General features: G+C 42.0%; 1 protein-coding gene across 1 annotated transcript; it reads right to left on the bottom strand.

Moving 5' to 3' along the window:
• Nucleotides 1-1078: 1078 nt before the first annotated feature.
• Nucleotides 1079-20797, bottom strand: LOC148016226 (uncharacterized). Its single transcript, XM_087664094.1, has 6 exons — nt 20578-20797; nt 2360-2452; nt 1925-1955; nt 1817-1846; nt 1542-1656; nt 1079-1462 (listed from the first exon to the last, which is right to left on the bottom strand). Exons 1-6 carry the CDS (start codon nt 20635-20637, stop codon nt 1408-1410), a joined length of 384 nt encoding a protein of 127 aa, XP_087520220.1. The 5' UTR covers nt 20638-20797; the 3' UTR covers nt 1079-1407.
• Between the last annotated feature and the right edge of the window lie 251 nt (nt 20798-21048).

Genomic DNA, 21048 nt, shown 5'->3' with positions numbered 1-21048 from the left:
GCTCAAACTGAAGGCTTGTCATAGCTACAAGCAACTTCTGTGATATCAACAAGAGTTGTTATTTGTGATGTGCCTACTCCATTAGTTAGAGATTATTTGCACCCCTCTTATTAATGTTTGTGCATGAGGATGCAAGATACTGTTAAGTGTTAAGGAGCTTTAAGTTCCATTTTTCTACTAGTAGCCATGTGGCCTCATTTAGGTTTTGCATTTTCAATGTGTATATAACCTTTGCATGTTTACTACATGATTCTTGTAGATTTGGTATCCTTAATTTGTACATACATGCATGCATGCACCAATGGCTTTGCATTGCCTCCTAAGCAAATGACCCTACTAAGGATCTTGTCCATGAAGAGTTGTATTCCACGGCAATATTAAAACTACAACATAGGGTAAAGTGGCGAACAATGTGAGCATCTCAAAAGTAAAACACTCCGTATCCCAATTTGGTGAAAATTTTGCACAGAAGATGCATCAATTTTGGCCACTTAAGTTATGACCCAATTCTTACATATCATATATATGTTTAATTTGAGTCAAATTGTTGAGCCATGTACAACCTGTAACATTTTAAATTTTTGTGAAACTTAAAAACAATACCCTAAGGCTCACTCTATTGGCTCTTCATTCTCACTCTTTTGTAAACTCTTGATTTATAACTAAGCCTATCATGATAATATCAAAACTCCATAAACCCTTGTATTTAAGTGCAATAAAGTACATGTACTTTAGCCGATTAAGAAATATTACAACACTCAAGTCAATTTAAAAAGACCCAACACAGGATAGTTAAATGTCATTCTATTTGCCCCTTAACCCTACTAATTTTTTTAAACAAATAACATCAAATGGTGTCACCTGTCCTAATTGGTTTTAGTCTACTTTACTTTCAACCTAGTAAAACATTTTTTGTTCTTTGGTACCGGCTATAAAAAATGGATGGTGTTACCACTCCTAGTTAGATTTGATCCAGTTTATGTTTATAGCCTAGTGAAAACTTTTTTTTTCCTTTGGTACGTTAATTATTTGTTTAAACACAATTATATTTGTTTCCATCAACTATTCAAGAATTTGAAGGCTTCAAAACAATCATTTAACCATTATCATATTACGGAGGAACCTTTACACTGCCATCCAAGAGAGGGCTTCAAAAAGACCTCAGGCAATATTCTGTAAGTAAATTTCATCTAGCTAAGAGAGCCCACTTCATTGTACTCTAGGCTTCAGTGGATTTTCATCTTGTTTACATCAATGCACCATCAAGATGATTATTATCTTGAATTAGTCACATGACTGACCATGTACAAGGTTTATGCACAAACCCCGCTTACAAAAAAAATTTGTTGCAGACATGTACATTGTAATTTTACTTGAGTGAAATGTTTGATGCAGGGGAGATAATTCTTAAGGGAGGAATGGATTCTGAAAAGGTGTGGCCTGCTGTTGCTTTTTATAAGCTCTGTAGCAGGAAACATTCTCATCAATACAAATAGAAAACTATTGAATCTTAAACAGTGATAATTAAGGTAGTAGTCAACCTTCTAGCTTGAAATCCTCCCAGACAAAGGGTGCCACAAATTATAAACAGGAAAGGCACTGCAGCTGCATTATGCATTCTCTTGCCTGCCTTTGTTCCATGACCAGTCTGATAATCTGCAATTAATAATAAAGCCATCCCCATGGGAAAAATAAAAGCAACAGATAAGCTGTGCACTTGACAACAGGGATAAGAAGAGAGCACTTCACAAATGGAACATAATGCTTTTCTACTGTAACCCAAATAACGTTGACATTTTGCCAATGATTGAGTTACCTGTAGACAATGACTGGCTTGATATGCTTGCTGCAACATTAACAACAGCTTTCTTTAAAGTCTGAACTTCCAAAGTCGGCTAGAAAAACGCAAAATTTTGTCACTCACCAGCCTTCAAACAAGTGTATGCTTCCGTAATCTGCAATAGGAGATCAAGCATTTTTTTTTTAAATTCCAAACATATTTTGCTCAAGGGATAGTTGCTTCATACTCCATTATGAGACTCACTGCCCCTTCAATCACTTCACAAAAAACTAAGATTAACAATTGTTCAGGTAAGGTCCTATCCTTCAGATGACAATGTATGCAGGCAATAATTTCTGAATGTCCCGTCAATAAGAAGAGTCCATGTACTGTGTGGCTACCTGTCCAAGGACCTATGAGACCAATTTGCAAACTTAACAAGATCCAGATTCCAACCTTAGCACACTATTACCAAACTAAACCTGGCACTTCAGCAGGGCAATGTCAAATTTCTAAAATGATAATTTGGTCTAATAAGCTTCACATTCCAAGTAAGCTGCTAGCCTCTCAAAAACCCACCTGTCTAAACTCTGCTTCACCATGTTTCTTCAAATCAGCTGGAAGACGATCAGGATGGTTTTCCAGAGCTTTCTTTTTATAGGCAGCTTTGATCTGATTTTTAAAAAAAACTGGATTATTAGAGCCCCAACCATGGGAAGAGGAGAGAGAATGAAAACTTCAGACAGGGATGCACATAATTATGAAACCGTGTGACATACTATGCATCATTTTTAGCTCCAAAACTTTTACCAATTATACCATGGTCTAGGAAACTTTCTGAAAAGATTCTAGCTCATGTACATATACTACATTTGCCCCCACTGAGACTACATATTATTCTCAATTGCAATACTTCTGGAGAACTGCTAATGGAATTGCTAAATAGTGGGGGAAGTGTTTGCTACTGACTTTAGACCAAGGAAGACAGTCAATTTGCTGATTGTTGATTGAGTCGAGCTCCCCACTGCCAAAACTCTTACTTTGTTTCTAATTGTCCTTGTCACTCACATTTTCTGATATGCAGCAGCTAGAGAACCCTCTTCTCATTAGAACCTAGACCTGTTGCATGTTTAAGGGGCTTCCTAAGGAGCTAGCAGCATAACTCCTTGCCTTTGAAAGGGAAGTCAATGTGACATCTAAGCTATGCCACTAGTTTGCTTATGGGGAAAGATACGAGTCACAAGTATCCCATGCATCGACATAGTCAGCCCTGTGATTATTACCCCCCCTTTCCTTTTTTGTTTTCTAAATCTCCTGCCTTTCTGATTGCTATGATGATAGAGCTCTGCAAAGATCAACTCCTCATCCAATCCGAAAGAGATCGAATGCTTAGATAAAAACTCACAGCATTGAAAAACTACCTTTACCTAAGATGGTTCTTGGAAGATTGTCTTAAACGATCAGTGTGTTTTGCTTTCATCAACGAAAGGTGTTTGTTGCCTCTATGTACATCTTGCTGTGCATTAGGCATTCTTTGATTGGGACCCAGAGAGCTCATAGCAACTTGGACACTCGTGCTCAGGGTGCTTGTGGATGAGGAGTTCAGGTAGGTGGTAGAAACCTAGTCATTTGGCATTCTTTATCAACGGAAAGTGGTCCAAGTGGTTTGTAGACATATGTGAGGTGGGGCTCTACTCGCTCCAATCCCATGCCTCATGATGACATCCCCTTGCCTAGAGAGCATTACCTAGGGAGCCATCATTTGATAATGATGGTAACCTTATCACTCAGGATGAGTGTGAGAGTATCTCACCATTAGCCTCCGAGGAGTCATCTTTAGATTCTCTTGTTGAGCACTCTAATGCAAAAGATACTGAGAATAATGATGATGATAGTGATACCTCATTCTAGATGTCTCTCTCCATCCAACCTCACCTTCTCTTTTCCGTATCCACTCCTATCTATGTAAGTTGTAGCACATGTTGCACATGTGGCCGCCAGTATATACCATAGAGATTTTGGCTTGTAACTGTTAGACAATCATTTCCTGGACACTTGGCAAACAGCAAGTTCCTCAGCAAGTTGGTGGACAACAGGCTCCACGTCAACAGTACGGCAGGGCACTAGTACAGTCGGCTAGATTTAATGCAGTCGACTGCATCGAATTATTTCCTATTTTTTCGGCTATTTATAGCCGGTTTCGTGGCTCACTCCAGTATTCATTATTCAGATTCTGATCTTGAGATCTGTTGGCTAAGACAGATTGTGCTCGGGCTGACGGAGATCGTGGTCATCAAGTCGGAGACATACACAGATATTTCCTCTTTCGCCTTGTGTATTTCTGCACTCTTATACAGCATACTACACCGCAGATTTTCTGCGTTTACACTGTCTCCTTTTCTCTCTCTCTCTTCTCTCTGTGTTCTCTCTCTCTCAGTCTTTATCCTACGCTTCCGCATCACTGCACTCTGACATGGTATTAGAGCGGTGAAGATGGACTGACAGAGGGCTGAACCTATCTGAAGAGGAGATTTCATCGCGACACAAGGCTGCATTTCCAGGTTTCGAGGGTGAGCGGGAGGGCTGCCCATCGGATCAAGGCTGAAGCGAGTGTGGGCGTGCGGGAAAGAAGTCTAATCGGTGAATTTGAGCAGGTTATTGCTGTTTGAAGTTGAGGAAGGCTGCGTTCGAGGCTTTCCATTGCAGATTTTACCTTTTCATCGCCTCCGGTGGGTGAAGAAGGTTTGAGCAGCGGAGGAATTAGTCCTAGAAGGCTGCGTTATCACAGTCAAAGGGGGCTGCTTTTGCATTTGTGCAGGTATTACAGGTTAACATGTCTTCAGAGACTGATTTGGAGTTCCAGGCGATCATGGACAGGAAGGTGCCTCTCCTACCAGCTCTTCCAACGGATCAAAAGCTTGATGGTGACAATTACCGAATCTGGCGGGTGATGATGTTGGCCATTTTAGAGTCTTATGATTTGGCGGAACTGGTGATGGAGAAGATTAACAGGCCCTCGGTGAGGGATGAGTCCAAACTCTCTTCCAATGCTCGTGCGGAGTTGACTAAGGTCCAATCTCATTGGAACAAACTGAATGCCAAGATTCGATCTTTTCTGTTTCTGTCTTGCACCACAGCTATGATAGCTCACATCGAGCACTTGACGGTGGCTCGTGAGATATGGCTGGAGCTCAATCACATGTGCAACCGGATGACCCTGATGAAGAGGGTTTCTTTGGAGGTGCGGATGCGGACTTTGTCCGTGAATAAGTCTTCTTCACTTCGGGAACACATCAACAAGCTTCGGCAGCTTCAGATGCAGGTTTAAAATGCGGGGAAGTCTATTTCTTCCGAAGACATGGCGATCACTTTACTATTCCAGTTGCCGCCACGATTCGGTACTTTTTATTCCGCTCTTATTGCTTCAGGACGGGAGTCGACTCTTCGGTGGAAAGAGTTGGTTCCTATGGTCTTCGACCAGGAGGAATAATTGAAGGGACAGAATGCTTCCAAATCGGAGGCACTAGTTGGTCAAGCCTCTCAAAAGAAGGGGAAGGACCAAAAGAAAAAGGAGGACAATAAATCCAAGAAGGACAAGGAGAAGAAATCAACTTGCCATATTTGTGGCAAGACCGGTCACTGGAAGAAAGACTGCCCCGACAAAGACAATAAGGATACCAAGAAGAAGGACACGAAGGACTCTGGAGCGGTGGCTGCACCCTCATCAGCTACTTTTCTACACTTAGCAATCATTGAGGACTCTACACCGATAACTTCTAATATTGCGATGACAGCTCCCCAGGCTCGAGAGCGGATTGTGGACAGTGGTGCCTCACGGCACATGACTCCTTCCGTTGGTGTTGCCCATTTGCAACCTTCGCGTGGGCAGATTCTCATTGGAGACAGCTCTTCTGTGTCTATTACTACGCGCGGTGAGATGCAGCTTATCCCAAATAGACATGGTGGTACCCACACCTCTGAGGTGTTGCATGTGCCAGGATTGGGGTATCATTTACTTTCAGTTCATAAGATTTGTGCTCTTGGTCTCTTGGTGGAGTTGGACAATGATACTGTTCGCGTCCTTGATCGTGGATCAAGAAAGGTTCTCTCTGCAGGGTATGAGGAGAATGAAGTCTACAAATTGAAGTCTTTTTCAGCTCTTACTTCTCTTCTTCTTACTTCTCAAACACAGTCCGACCTATGGCATGCTCAGTTTGGCCACCTGAACTGCAAGTACCTTCGGAAGGCGTCGCGAGGGTAATTTGTCCGAGGCCTGCCGGACATAGTGGTGAGCCATCAGCCATGTGTCTCTTGCATTCATGGGAAACTGCATCGAGATGCAATTCCCAACAAAGCTTCTAGGCAGTCTACTTCACCCATGGAGCTTGTATCTACGGATCTTTGTGGCCCGATGAGGACGGAGTCCCTGAAGGGGAGCTTGTACTTCATGTTGATCGTAGATGACTACAGCAATATGACTTGGGTCTATTTCTTGACTTTGAAGTCGGAGGCTTTCACTCATTTCAAGGATTGGCTTCTCTTTGAGAAGAACCATTCTGGGGGACTTGGAAAACAATGTGGCCTAGCCAATTCAATTATTAACAGGGGAATTAATTTTTTTTAACACTAGAATAATTATTAAATTATTTATTAATTAATATTTTAAAATCAATTTAATAAGCTAAATAACGTTAGAAAACAGAATTAGAAGGCTACCACTTGGCAAAACTTGCCCATGCAAGTGGAAAAAACGTTTTTAAGAGCAGGTGGAGTCTATTCCAGCCATTTTGAAAGAAGAGACTATTAGAGAGCAAGGAGAGACTTCTGATGTGATTTGCAGCCACCAAGAATCAATCCTACAACATGTAAGAGCTGTTTGAAGCCCTCTAGAAGTAGATGACAACAGTCCAAGGTCCTGGTACAAATGACAATATATAGAAGAGGGTAGCAGTACTTTTTCAACATTTCTTGCAATGAAACTCTTAAATTCCTCTCTCTACAACGTTCTCTCTCATCCCCCAACCATCTCTCAAGTTTTCTCAGCATTTTCCAGCAGCTTGTGTCATCAAGATAAGAAATTTCAATCAATCTCTGCTGTAAACCCTAATTTACAGCAAAAATTAGAACTTTGACAGCCACAATGGGATGCATGCTTAGAATTGAGAGCCTAGGACTTGATTTCCAACAACTAAAATTGAGAAATTTCAAGGAGATTCAAGAGGCCAGCCAGACAAATATCAGATTTACGGCAGCTGAATTTGTCTTTCAAGAAGCATGGTGAAGGCCAATGCCCAAGCAAACCAAGGGGCAAATTGGTTTGGAGGCTTGCTGGTCAATTTTGACAACAAGAGGCAGTTAGATTAGCAGCAGAAATCAAATGATCTCAGTTATACTCCATCCATTTGCAATATAAGTTAAAGAAATACCGCACAAAGCGCTAGTTTTAGGGACCAACACGCTGTCCAATGTCCAAGATTGTATAGTAAAGTGTGCATTTCAATTTTGTAAATTTGTTAATTATTGTGATTTAAGTGCTTGAGAAGGAAGGCAGGTTTCATGTACAAACACAACTAAAATACAATCACGCAATAAATACAAACCCTAAATGCAAAACGCAAAAACATAGACACAAATAGAGAAAGAAAAGAACTCTAAAGTGAGAATGAATCAATGATGTAGATGAATAGAAGAGAATGCTCAAGGGTAGAGTATTGAATGATATTGAAGGGTGACGTTCACCAGAGATGGATCTAGAGTGTTATTAATTGTCAGCAGCCATGTGTGTCTTGTGCACTCATCTCCTACTTGTGAGCCTTGGCCTAAGTTGGTGAACGAGAACATTACGAACTTTAACATCATCTTTGTCTGTCATTTTATGTGTTTTAGATACTTTAGGTGGAGGGCACATTAATGTGTTTCTTTTTTGACACTTTTAGCCATTTTTAGAAGTTTGACTATATTTTGGGTTTCGCCACTTTTTCGCCTATATATAGGTAGCTTGTGTCAAAAGTGGATGCAATGATGGAAGGGTGTGAAACACTACTGTAATAGACTGCTATACACAAGAGAGAGAAAAGAGAGAGAAACACTGCAAAAGAAAAGAATGTTATACAAGGAACTCAAAAGCAAGAGATACTTGGGAAATGGAATCTATATACCAAGATTGTAGAGTTAAAGCGGAAGCAGATAGAGAGAGAAAACAGAGAGTAGGTGCATTAATCGAGGTGCTCAATGATCCAAAATTGAACAGTGAGATAGTGCAAGTGAGTCGACGGGTCGACGGATAGGTATGTACCAATGTTGTACCAGTATGGTACACACAAAGAATAAAAGAATGTATTTATACTTAGGGTATGGTACACTTACACACGCTAGGGTGAGTTCACGTGTTTGAAATAATATATACATGGGAGAGCGTAAAGGGCCTTTACACCCAACAACCTCCCACTTAAAGATCCGAAGCAAACCTTTAACCAACTCCCACAAGTCTAATGCAATGCTCATGTTGAGCCTTTGCAAGACTTTTAGTGAGAACATCTACAGGGTTATCCTGTGATTTGATCTTAGTCAGGGTGACTAGACCATCATCCAGAACCTGTCTGATAAAATGATACCAAACATCAATATGTTTGGTACGTGCATGAAACATGACATTCTTAGCCAAGGATACAACGCTCTCGCTATCACATCTAAGTACAAGCGTTTTGGTGGGTAGCCCAAAATCCTTGACCAAACAACCAAGCCAAACTGCTTCCTTTGAAGCTTCAGTAGCTGAAATATATTCAACCTCAGTGGTAGAGAGTACTACTATTTTTTGCAATCTAGAGTACCAAGAAACCACCCCACCAGTCAAGGTAAAGATGTATCCGCTAGTAGATTTGTGAGTATCCAAGTCACTTGCCATGTCTGCATCACAATACCCCTGCAGATCTAACGTACCCTTGCCATAGCAAATGCATTTTCTTTATATGCCCTTAAGGTACCGTAAGATACATTTCACTACTTCCCAATGTGCTTTACCAGGATTTGATATGAACCTGCTTACAACTCCCACTACATAAGCAATGTTAGGTCTAGTAGCAACCATAGCATACATGAGTAAACCACAAGCTGAAGCATAAGGAACACCCTTCATAGTACTAGCTGCCTTATCATCTTTTGGGTAATCTGCTTTGCTAAGCTTAAGATAAGGTGGAAGAGGTACACCAAGAGACTTAGTATCAGCCATAGAAAAACAATCAAGTACTTTGCTAATGTGCTTTTCTTGTGAGAGAAATAAGAGTTGCTATCTTTTCAATGCATTAATCTGGCTTTTATACTTACCAGCATTAAGCATATCATCCACATAAAGCACAAGTATAATAAGGCTTCCATCATCAGCCTTCTTAATATATAAGCAATGATTTGCACTACTCCTTTTAAATCCATGTGAGAGCATGAAGGCATCAAATTTTTATACCATTGTCTAGAAGCCTGTTTCAAACCATACAAGCTTCTCTTAAGCTTACATACCAAATGCTCTTTTCCTTGTATAACAAAGCCTTCAGGCTATTTCATATATAGCTCTTCTTCCAGATCACCATGTAGAAATGCAGTTCTAACATCCATCTGATCAAGTTCAAGATCCATAGATGCTACAATGACAAATAACACTTGAAGAGTGGTCATTTTGACAACAGGAGAAAACACTTCCTGAAAATCAATGCGCTCCTTTTGTGTATAGCCCTTAGCCACAAGTCTGGCTTTGTATTTGGGTTTGCCATCCACACATTTGATTTTATAGACCCATTTGTTAGGAATGCCTTTTCTATCCTTGGGCAATGTAACCAAATCCCAAGTATCATTCTAATACAATGACTTCATTTCTTCCTGCATAGCTAGCTCCCACTTTTTCTTTAATTCACATGATAAGGCCTCTTTATACGTAAGAGACTCACCTTCATCTATGAGCAAAATGCAGTCCAACGAAGGATCAAATCTTTGTATAGGTTGTCTGACACGTGTAGACCTTCTTACCCAATGATCTGTGTTATCAGGTGATGGATCCACATCCAAGGGAATGTCAATGACCTCATTATTTGGCTACTGAACTGCATATTCAGGTTGCTGTAATACAATTTCAAGCTGCTGTAATTCATTTTCAGCATGCTGATTTTGGTACTCAAGCTGATGTTCAGTATCCCCTTGCTGCCCATTTTCATCTGGCTCAGTAATAATACGCCGATTGTCATAATCAGCATCAAAAGGAGCTGAATTTTCAATGGGCTGATGGCTACTGAAGTAACTGATCATGCTAAAATTTAACTTTCTTTTTGTCCTAGTCATTAGATGTGACATTTTTTAGCAACTTTGACTCATTAAATACCACATCCCGGCTGCGTAGCACCTTTTTCATGCTTGGAACCCAAACTCTATAGCCCATTTTACCTTCATCTCCATAACCCATGAAGATGTCTCTATGAGATTTCATATTAAGTTTGGTTTTGCTATCAACAGGTACATGTACATAGCATTCACGGCCAAAGACCCTTAAGTGGTCACATGAAGCAGGTTTGCCAGACCAAACCTCTTTAGGGATGCCACTTTCAAGTCCACGGTGTGAAGATTATTGAGAAGCCCTTCACCCACAGTTTGCGTTTTTGCGTTTCTACATTTTGCGTTTAGGGTTTGCAGCCCCAAAAATGGGCGCCATCCTAGACTGACTGTGCCTATTTATAGGCCACTCTCTCATTCATTCCTTACGGCTTATTCATTCAATCCGTCACCTCTTCTCTCCAGCCTCTCCACTACCCTCACACCCCTTCAAGAGGACATTGCGGTTTGTGGTTCGTGATTGTCTTCATCATCTTCCTTGTGCTACAGCGCCCTCGCTCCCTTGAATCACATTCACTCCATGATTCAGATCTTCATCATTCCATTCATCAGAGTTTCTTCTCTCTTCTCTTCTCTTCTCCATGTTTGCCGAGTTCACTCTGTTTTCCTCCCCGCCAACCCTACTGTCTTGCTGGTATGTCAGCTTTTGACATGGTATCAAAGCTAGATCTGCTCAAACACTGGCAAAGATCCTCCACTCCAATGAAGGCAAAGACCGATGGCGGATTCGGCATCCACTTCTTTTCTTCTTCCGCTGCATCAAAATCTCGTTTTTGCAGGTTTCAAGTGTTTTCAGCTTGCTACCCACACCCCTTTCGCGGAGGACATCACAATCTCAGCTGTCCCTTGCTGTTATCTACAATCTAGCGCCTGTTTTCAGCCTTCCACCTGCAGTTTTCAGCTGTTTACAGCAGAACGACTATTGCTGATCATTCTCCATTCAGAAAACAATCTCGTTTTTGTAAATTTCAAGTATTTCAGCTTGCTGCCCACACCCCAAATGCGGAGGACATCACAGTCTGAGCTGGCCATTGCTGTCTACAACAATCTGGCACCTGTTTCTAGCCTATCACACACTGTTTGAAGTTGATTTCAGCATACTGACTGCTACTGCTGTATTTTCCTGCGTTTTTAGTCTTTCTCTCTCTTGCAGCCTACGTTTTTAGTTTTTCTCTCTCCTACAGCCTGCGTTTTTAGTCTTTCTCTCTCCTGCAAGCTGTTCTGCCTGCATTTTTAGTATTTCTCTCTCTCCTCACCTACGTCTTTCTACTGGTTGCAACCTCTTACTGCTAGTCACATCCTCCTCCCACTGGCAACTCACTTCCAACCCTTCCACTACCCTCCCACCCCTTGAGGCAGACATTGCAGTTTGTGCTTCACACTACCCTTGCCTCCCTTTTGGCGAACATTGCGTTTTGTGGTTCATGGTGGCTAACCTCTTCCTTCTTCAGCAAGGCACACTGGTATTCATGGCTTTTTTACCAATAGATGATCAGACTATTGGGTGCTCCTACTGTAGCATCACCGGACACACTACCAATACTTGCCGACTTCGACCTTTGCTCCCCCCCCCCCGGGAGTATATGCATCTTCCACCAGGCACTCCTTATGCCACCTCTCCTTTCTGGGCCATAGAGATCATTCTGCATCAGCTACTATCAGAGTACTATGCTCAAGGCAATAAGACACATCCAATGCGCACTACGTCCTTTCGAGCACATGGAGGATTCATTGGCGTTACAACCTCCTGGAGATCGTCACAATGCCAGCGGCAGTCTTCTCCCACTTATTTTAAGGTACAGTGGCTTCCACAACCTACGGATTTGCAGTCCGCTCCATCGAGAGACAATGATTGTTTGATACCGTCTCCTCGTTAGTCCGCTCCTTCGAGAGAGAGTGGCTGCTTGACTCCTTCCTTTTCTTTGCCTACCCAGTCTGCTCCACTGAGAGACAGTGACTGTTGCCCACTTCTTGCTCATTCTGAGCCCCACCCTTCCCCACCCTCAACTACTCAGGTTCGAGAGGCTACCTCTGAGAGCTCTTCGGCACCCCTGATACCTTCTTCGGCACGATCGGCGACACTTCTTTCGTCATCAAACATTTCAAAGTCCGTGATCCATGAGTTTTTGGATTCCCTATCTACTTCAGAGGGGGATATTATTTATTTGCCCTCATAGGGGGCATCTACTTCTTTGACTTTTAGCGCGGGCCCCTCCACCTCCCACCTCAAAGTAGAAATCTACTCCACATGAAGTTCTTCACTCATCCTCTACTTTCTTGGGGTGGCTATCTTCGACCAGTTGTCTCTTCTATTGATACCCAGGATCTTCAAGTACCACCTAGATTAAACCTCGAAGGTTCAGCCCCACAACTTGGTGACAAGGCCTTCGTATTCCTTCCAGCATGGATGCACGGAGCTAGTGGCTTCTCTCCCAAGGTTGAGTTTCGGGTTTCCTAGTTCACTTTGTCTACTGTTATTTACTGCAGGTTCCCTTTTCGGTGGAAATCTTGGATATTAGGAATCCTCTATATCTTCTTCCTCCTCTTCTCTTCTTGCCTTGGTCACTTGGTTAGCATGGAGCCACCTCCTGAGATCAAGTACGGGCATATCCTTATAGTTCTCGACACCACACAAAGTTCAATATTCCTCCTATGCATTGCATGTTTTTATCATCTTTGTACTAGGGCACTTGGACAAGTGAACAATTTCCCCACGAGGAGCACTGTCCAAGTGGCACTTGCTGCATGAGCATTCTTCAGCATGTAGCATTGCAACTCCACCTCACTCTTCTCTTGTTCCCCTTCTTGGGCCTAGGAGGGGATGTTGAGAAACCCTTCACCTGCACTTTGCGTTTTTGCGTTTTGCGTTTAGGGTTTGCAGCCCCAAAAAGGGGCGCCATCCTAGACTCACTGTGTCTATTTATAGGCCACTCTCTCATTCATTCCTTATGACTGATTCATTCAATCCGCCACCTCTTCTCTCCAGCCTCTCCACTATCCTCACACCCCTTCAAGAGGACATTGCGATTCGTGGTTCGTGGTTCGTGGTTGTTTTCATCATCTTCCTTGTGCTACGGCACCCTTGTTCCCTTGTATCACATTCACTCCATGATTCAGATCTTTGTCATTTCATTCATCAGAGTTTCTTCTCTCTTCTCTTCTCCATGTTTGCCGAGTTCACTGCGTGTTCCTCCCCGCCAACCCTACTGTCTCGCTGGTACATCATCTTTTGACAGAGATTAGTTGCAAATATGGACCACAGTTTTTAAGTGCCTCTCCCTAAAACGATTGCGAGAGATTAGCTGTGGACAACATGCACCGAATCTTCTCACATAACGTGCGATTCATTCACTCAGCCACACCATTAGATGATGGATTGTAAGGAGCTGTAAGCTCTCGTTTAATCCCATTGACATCACCAAACTTATTGAATTCTTTAGATACATACTCTCCCCCATTATTTGTTCTTATGCATTTTAACTTTAAGCCCTTTTGAGTATTAATCATCGCATAAAACCTTTTAAAAGCATCCAATGCCTCACTTTTCTGCTTAAGCAAGTAGATCCATAGCTTCCTAGAATGGTCATCCCAATAAAAGACACAAAATAACGGAAACCACTATGAGTTTTTATTGACATGGTGCATACATTAGAATGGACTAAATCCAAGATGCATGCCTTTCTAGAGGCTCCATGAGAGTATGGACTCTTTACATGTTTACCAAGAACACAATCATCACAAAAGTCAAGCTTTGAGTTTTTCACATCAACTCTTCCAAGTGAAGAAAGTTCCTGCAAACCCTTTTGACTCATATGTCCAAGAAGCTTGTGCCATAACTCCATGTGTGACTATACTTCAACAACTACAACAAACTTTCCAGGAAGTACCTTGCAGTAGAGATAATACAAAGTTCCCTTTTTACCACCTCTAGTGACTAGCATAGATCCTTTCTGTATTTTCTACATACCACCACCAAAAGTAGTAAAGTAACCTTTGTTGTCTAGTTGCCCAGCAGAAAGCAAGCTCTTCTTGATGCCAGGTACATACCTAACATCATGAAGAATCAATTCTTGACCATTTTCTAGAGCCACATGTATGGTGCCCATTCCTTCAATATCACATACATGATTGTTACCAAGGTAGACTTTTCTAAGATTACCTTCTGCATAAGTAGAAAAACACTCCAGAGATGAAATTACATGAAAAGAAGCACCACTGTCAACAATCCACGATTGTGACAAACCATCATGAGCTGAAACAAAGCATCTATCACATCTATTTTAGTGATATACATGTTCTACACTGTCATAGCAAGCGGATCTGAAAATGCAACCAGCAAATCAGCATCTTTATCATCTTCTATTTCCTCAGTAACAACACTAGATACCACATTTGCCTTTTCTATCTCTTTAGGGGTAGAGCTTTCATCCTTGTCATTCTTTTTGCCTTTTACATTAGCCTGCTTCTTGCATTCTTGTTCCTTTTTAAAGTACCTACAATCGGCCTTTTTATGCCCTTTGCAACCACATTGATAACAAGTTACATCTTGTTGTTTTTCCTTGCTTCTGCTGCGTTTTTTTTTTTTTTTGGCAACATTATATCTTTTTTCAGTTATTCCTCTTACATTGTAGACTGATCCATTCTTTTTCCCACTTGCCTTACATCTAATCTCTTCATTTAGAATAGAACCACGCAGACCATCAATCTGGCAAGGTCATGAGCAAAAAGATAGGCCTCAATTTAGGATCAAAAGCTGGTAAACCTGCAGCCTGTAACTGACTCAAAATACCAGTGGAAGCATAGGCAGGCTTGGACTCATCAAGCTTTAAGTTGACCAATTCCCGCATAAGATGTACCTAATTGACAGGAGTTATATTCTCATAAGTAGCCTTGATTTTCTCCCAAACTACATATGCAGTATCAAGCCCCTTTATATCAACCAAGATATCATTTGTGATGGCCATTTTAATGTAAGTAATGGCCTTTTTTATTCATTTTAGCCCAATCCTCATCTGACAAAGCAACAGGCTTATGTTCTGCTAAAGCATCATCACAATCCTTTAGAAAGAATATACCCTGCATACGATCTTTCCAAAAATCAAAACCATTGCTATCGAATTTACAAATCTCAAAGAGATTCTTTGTGTCAGATGTAGATGCACTGCCAGCCATCTTCAGCAATACACAACTGCAATAAAGGGTTGAATGCTTTCAGCCAATAGCAAGGTTGCTGAATTGTAACAGCAAGTACACACTCTTGTACTTCCAAGATATCCAAGAAGCAAATGTTTAGCTGCAATTTCAGTCTCAATTACTGATTACAGCATATACATGAATCAAGACTGATACATTTGCATTAAAGGCAGCTCCCACTTCAGTAATACATCACCAAAATTCCCAAATGCAATGACCGAAATGCTGTATTTACCACTGTTTCATTGCATAGTGTGTATTCAGCAATACACGTACCAAGAGAAGCTGCCCTTTTTCAACATTTGAAGCATCCAAAACTCAAAAGACTCCCACTCAGCAAAGAATCTACTGCAAATTTCATTGTCCAGCCTCAAATCGACTGAAAAATGCATCACCGATGTGAAAAGCCCCAAAATTTCTACAGTGAATCTACTCCAATTGCATCAATACATCTTCCCGAGTATCAACTACGGCCTAATGTTGCAGAAATTTCACGAATTCTGCAAAAGCACCAAATTCCGAGGTCCAAGAATGCACAATTACCAAGAAATTGGCTCAAACAAGTAAAATTTTCACTTGCATCTGAAAATCCCCAAAATTTCTGAGGCACGTGCACTCAATGTCTGCAATTTATGGATCAGGAGTCACTGACACATGTGTCTAGCATTAAATTTGGGAAAAGCCCCAAATTTCCAAGCTCAAATTTGCACAAATCTGAGTTTTGTGCCTCCAGCACATGATCTCCGTTTAGAGGAAGGAGTTTCAAAAAAGAATTTTGAGAAAAATAATGGTTTTTGCAAAAAAAAAAGGACCCGCCGAATGACGGGTCCGTTGACCTGTCAGGTCTGACGGTGCCTAATCCAGCCACGTGACTCCCGTCGACTGCCACACCCGTCGACAAGGGCCACACCCGTTGTGCCATGTGGCCCCTGTCGCCTAGCGCCCCTCAACTGCCTGCTTCGTTCGCCTACACCCAACCCTGTTGCCTGGCACCCATCAGCTGCATTATTCGCCTACTGGAATTTGTTACCTGCTTGCCTACTCCTTAACAGCCCGACAGACTGTTACGCCTGTTGGTCCCAAAGGTGATGACTACATTCTCAGCAGTGGCTATTGGTCACGATTGCCTGCTTACGTGAGCCATTGGCTCTGATACCAATTTATAGAGTTAAAGCGGAAGCAGATAGAGAGAGAACAGAGAGCAAGCGCATTTATTGAGGTACTCAATGATCCAGAACTGAACAGTGTTGAACAGTGAGATAGTGAGAGTGAGTCGACGGATAAGTGTGTATCAATGTTGGTACACACTTAGAATAAAAGAATGTATTTATACTTAGGGTACGGTACACTTACACCCGCTAGGGTGAGTTCACGTGTGTGAAATAATATATACACAAGAGAGCATAAAGGGCCTTTACACCCAACAAAGATATGAGACAGTACATAACCAATGTGAGTCACCAACTATGAAGGTACTAGCACCTGCTCCTCTCCCTCCACCAGAACCAAGGAGGTGATGAATGATCATAATTTGGAGAAGCAGCCTGAATAAATAGGCAAAAATAATGCCATAAATCATGTCAGGTCGGCCAGCATTTAATGATGGTCGGCCAACAATAAATGTTAAAATGACTATGATAAAATGCCAAGAAAAATGCCTAAATAATCAAGATAATGTCTTGGTGCCCTAGCCCATTGATATGCACACATCCCTAACATATCTACTAACACCCTCTCTCAGATCATGGGTGATCCAATACAATACAATATACAATGATAATGTCCCATCATAGTACATACAACAAGGACCACTAGAGTAGAACCATGGATACCCAAGCAGTGGGTGTGCAAGTCACCACCACCACCAAGGTACCTCAAAGAGAACCTGATGTTGATGTCGATCGTACCAACACCTGAAAATAGAAAAGAATCACAGCAGCTCTCAATATCTGTCAACAATGTCTCACAGTAACATACAAGACCATCCGATCAAAAATGTCTCTGAATATATGTAACCATGGATTCCTAGACCGCCAAAGTGTCTCCTCATGTGAGCTCAAACTAGGAGACAATCCTACTCTCTATCAAATAAGTAGCTTATCATGAACCTGGATGTCAATCCCGGCTCCAAGATTTGAACCTGCCAAACTTTTGTCAATGCGTCAAGGAATCCCCTCTCCGAAACTTGTGCACCTATATAGCTGTATAGATGAGGTTCACCTTTCCCATCTCACCACCCTCTCACTCCCTATCTGGCACTGGAGAGTTGTGAGGGATAACCCCATTACCTGTACTAGTAGCCTGGAATAGAGACCCCTACAGCCATCGCTGAGGCCACATAGATGGAGCTAAAACTTAGACCTGAAGAAGAGAAAGACTCACCGAGAGAGTCATCACCTTGTATCACCATCTGCACCTACACCACCCTCTCACTCCCTATCTGGCACTGGAGAGTTGTGGGGGATAACCCCATTACCTATACTAGTAGCCTGGAAGAGAGACCCCTACAGCCATCGCTGAGGCCACATAGATGGAGCCAAAACTTGGACCTAAAGAAGAGAAAGACTCACCGAGAGAGTCATCACCCTGCATCACCATCTGCACCTACTGCTATTGTAAAGCTGCTAGTGTCTTGTAGTCCTTCTAGAGATATCCCTTCTTGCCACAATAATAGCATAAAGACTTCTTCCACGATATGGCACCCCTCTCTAAAACTGGAACATCTAAAGTACTAAGAGATAGCATCCTCACAGAAACCTGAAGCTGAACACAGCAAGTCTCCAACATAGCACTTGTAGATAAGTAAAGAATATTTGTATGCAAGCCATCAGGAGGAGATGTCGCAGGAGCCATTAGGAGGGAGATACTGAGAAGATGAAGAACGCTAAGGGATCTTCAAGGAGAAAAGCATGCCAAAAATATAGACTCACAAGGATTGCACAAGTTCCAAGCAGTAAAGAAAGCACATAGAGAAAAGATCAACAGTAACCTGAGTGTAGTAATGAGAACACAACCACCAGATGCGCATGAACCCTCTCTGAATCTAAGCAGTGTACCACAAAGTAAGAAGACGGACCAAAAATAACCAAAACCAACCTGAAAATACTGTCGCCCAGCACTGCACAGGAGCAAACAACCAAAACACAGGTGCCGATCAATAAAATGCAGGCAACAGACACCAAAACGCAAAGTTAAAAAGGATTACTAACAGGTCCCCAACCCTAAAACAGACCCAAAAAGCTGAAAATGAAAATGGCAGCCTATAAAACATTGAGGAAACAGGCCGAAAATGATCGTAAGATGGTCGCTCAAGCTGGAAATCAGTCGCAGCAATCAGAAACAGGTCCAATCAGCAGACAAAAAGTCAAAACTCATACTTGAAACAATGTAAAACAGCAATAGGAACAATGATCCTACAATCTAACACCATGTCACAAGTGGATGCAGTGATGCAAGCATGTGGAAAACTGCTGTAATAGACTGCTATACACAAGAGACGAAGGAAAGAGAGAGAAAGAGAAAGACTGCAAAAGAACAGAACACTGCACAAGGAACTTAGAAGCAAAGAGATACTCGGGAAATAGAATCCATATACCAAGATATGAGACAGTACAAAACCAATGTGAGTAACCAAATACGAAGGCACTAGCACCTACTCCTCTCCCTCCACCAGAACCAAGCAGGTGATGAATGATCAGAAGGCAAAAATAATGCCATAAATCATGTCAGGTCGGCCAGCATTTAATGCTGGTCAGCCAGCAATAAATGCTAAAATGACCATCATAAAATGCCTAAATAATCAGGATAATATCTTGGTGCCCTAGCCCACTAACATGCACATACTCAGCCATGAACTGACATATCTACTATAATAGCCTGCCCTCCCACTCTTATTATCCATCATTGATTCTTCGTGATCAGGCAGCCCTCCTCATTCTCTCATCCCCCTGCTACCATCTAGAACCCACATTGATGGATAGAGCTGCATGTTGGCGTTGGCTATTGCAACCTTGTACCTTCAGCCATTGCAGTCACATTGTTCCTTCTCTCTCTTGCATTCTCTCTTTGTCTCCTTCTCTTCGTGTTCACTTTCCTCTTTCCATTGCGCACTCTCACACGGTATCAGATCCAGACATGGGAGCTAGAGATCTTGAAGAGGAGCACTCTATTCATGGTTCCAGCCACATTCATCACCAATTTTGGGGGCAGCACATCTGTGTTTTGCCTCATATAGTGCTGGGTGGCCTATTTTCTGGTCTGCCCTTTTGCATTCTGCAGGCAGTCCCCCACTCCAGCACACATTTCAGGCAGATGGTACTCTCCTATTGCTAGGCAGCGGCTCCTAACTGCTGGCAGGTCATTTCCAGGTGCAAGTGGCCAACCTGTTGTCAGGCAGCCAGATTCAGCATTGGATGGGATTCATTGGTGATGAAGTGTGGCTGCCCCCTTTTATCCCTTTCTATAGAGTTTGGGCACGCAGTTGTCTTACGTAACTCAAACTAAGCAGTCAATCTAGTTTGGCTCGTTTGGGGGCTGTAATCTGGCCAATTTTATTTTTTTTAATCAGCAGTAATGTTGGCATAATTTAGCATCCATTGGTGCCAGACAACGTCCATGGGACTATCTTAGGATCTGGGTTGTCATCCCTCACCGTTGAACATTCTCAAGGATACTATAGTGGGCAGTATCACAGATGCGTAAGACCCCTCCATCAAAACCCTTTGCTAAATCTTTTGAGGTTGCACGAAAGCAAAATGCTCTTGTACACATAGATGGCAGTACTTTTTTGTTGATTTTCCTTCAGTAACATATACTGCGGATTAGTTGTATCGGTCAGGCCAGAAGGTTCTACTAGGCAATCCAAGAATACACAAGGAATCCTAAAGATTACTGTTGAAATTTTGGGAGAGGTCTCCTAGAATTTTAACCTCATGCAGATTGAATAACATGTTGAAGAGACCTAGAAAGGGATTCATGCCTTATTGTACACTTTCTTCTCGTTCTTTGTTTTTTCACACGCTACAAATCTCGTGAGACCTTCTCTCTCTCTCTCTCTCTCTCTCTCTCTCTCTCTCTCTCTCTCTCTCTCTCTCTCTCTCGTTCGTATTGGATTAATGGCTGAAACTCAATACAATTCCCTTCACTTTTCTGCAGTTACTGGATTAATCGCTGAAACGACAGACAGCATTATCGAAAACACACACACACACACACACACACAGAAAGAGAACCTGTGATAGGGAAGCGTTGGGAGGAAGGCCCAGTAAGCTTCTCGCGACAGTAGGTCTCATGGTATCCTGCCAACTAACGTTTCCCGTCCGCGAGACAATTTTCTGGCCTTCTCCGTTTTCATTGTTTGTACTCACACGTTTGTACTCTCACATTCATCAGTCTGGTACTCGTAGGTTGTAGTAGTACCATGCCTTTGCATTATATTGAGAATTGAGAAATTGGTTGTACTCACACGTTTGTACTCTCACATTCATCAAGTCTGGACTCTTAGGTTGTAGGTAGTACCATGCTTTTGCATTACATTGAGAATTGAGAAATTGGTTATATTCATCTCTACTTCTCTATCCCTACTCAATTATAATTGATAGATCTACCAAACCTATGTGCCAACCAAGGGATGATTCTAAACCTTTAAAACTTTACTCAATTATAATTTATAGATCTATCGAGCCTAGCACCAAACCTATGTT

Source organism: Lygodium microphyllum, chromosome 23 (assembly GCF_053477565.2).
Source record: "Lygodium microphyllum isolate KBCC chromosome 23, Lygodium_microphyllum_v1.1.10, whole genome shotgun sequence".
NCBI classification, from domain to species: domain Eukaryota; kingdom Viridiplantae; phylum Streptophyta; class Polypodiopsida; order Schizaeales; family Lygodiaceae; genus Lygodium; species Lygodium microphyllum.
Note: the sequence above shows the minus strand (reverse complement) of the source record. Positions and strands in the feature narration are given on the sequence as shown.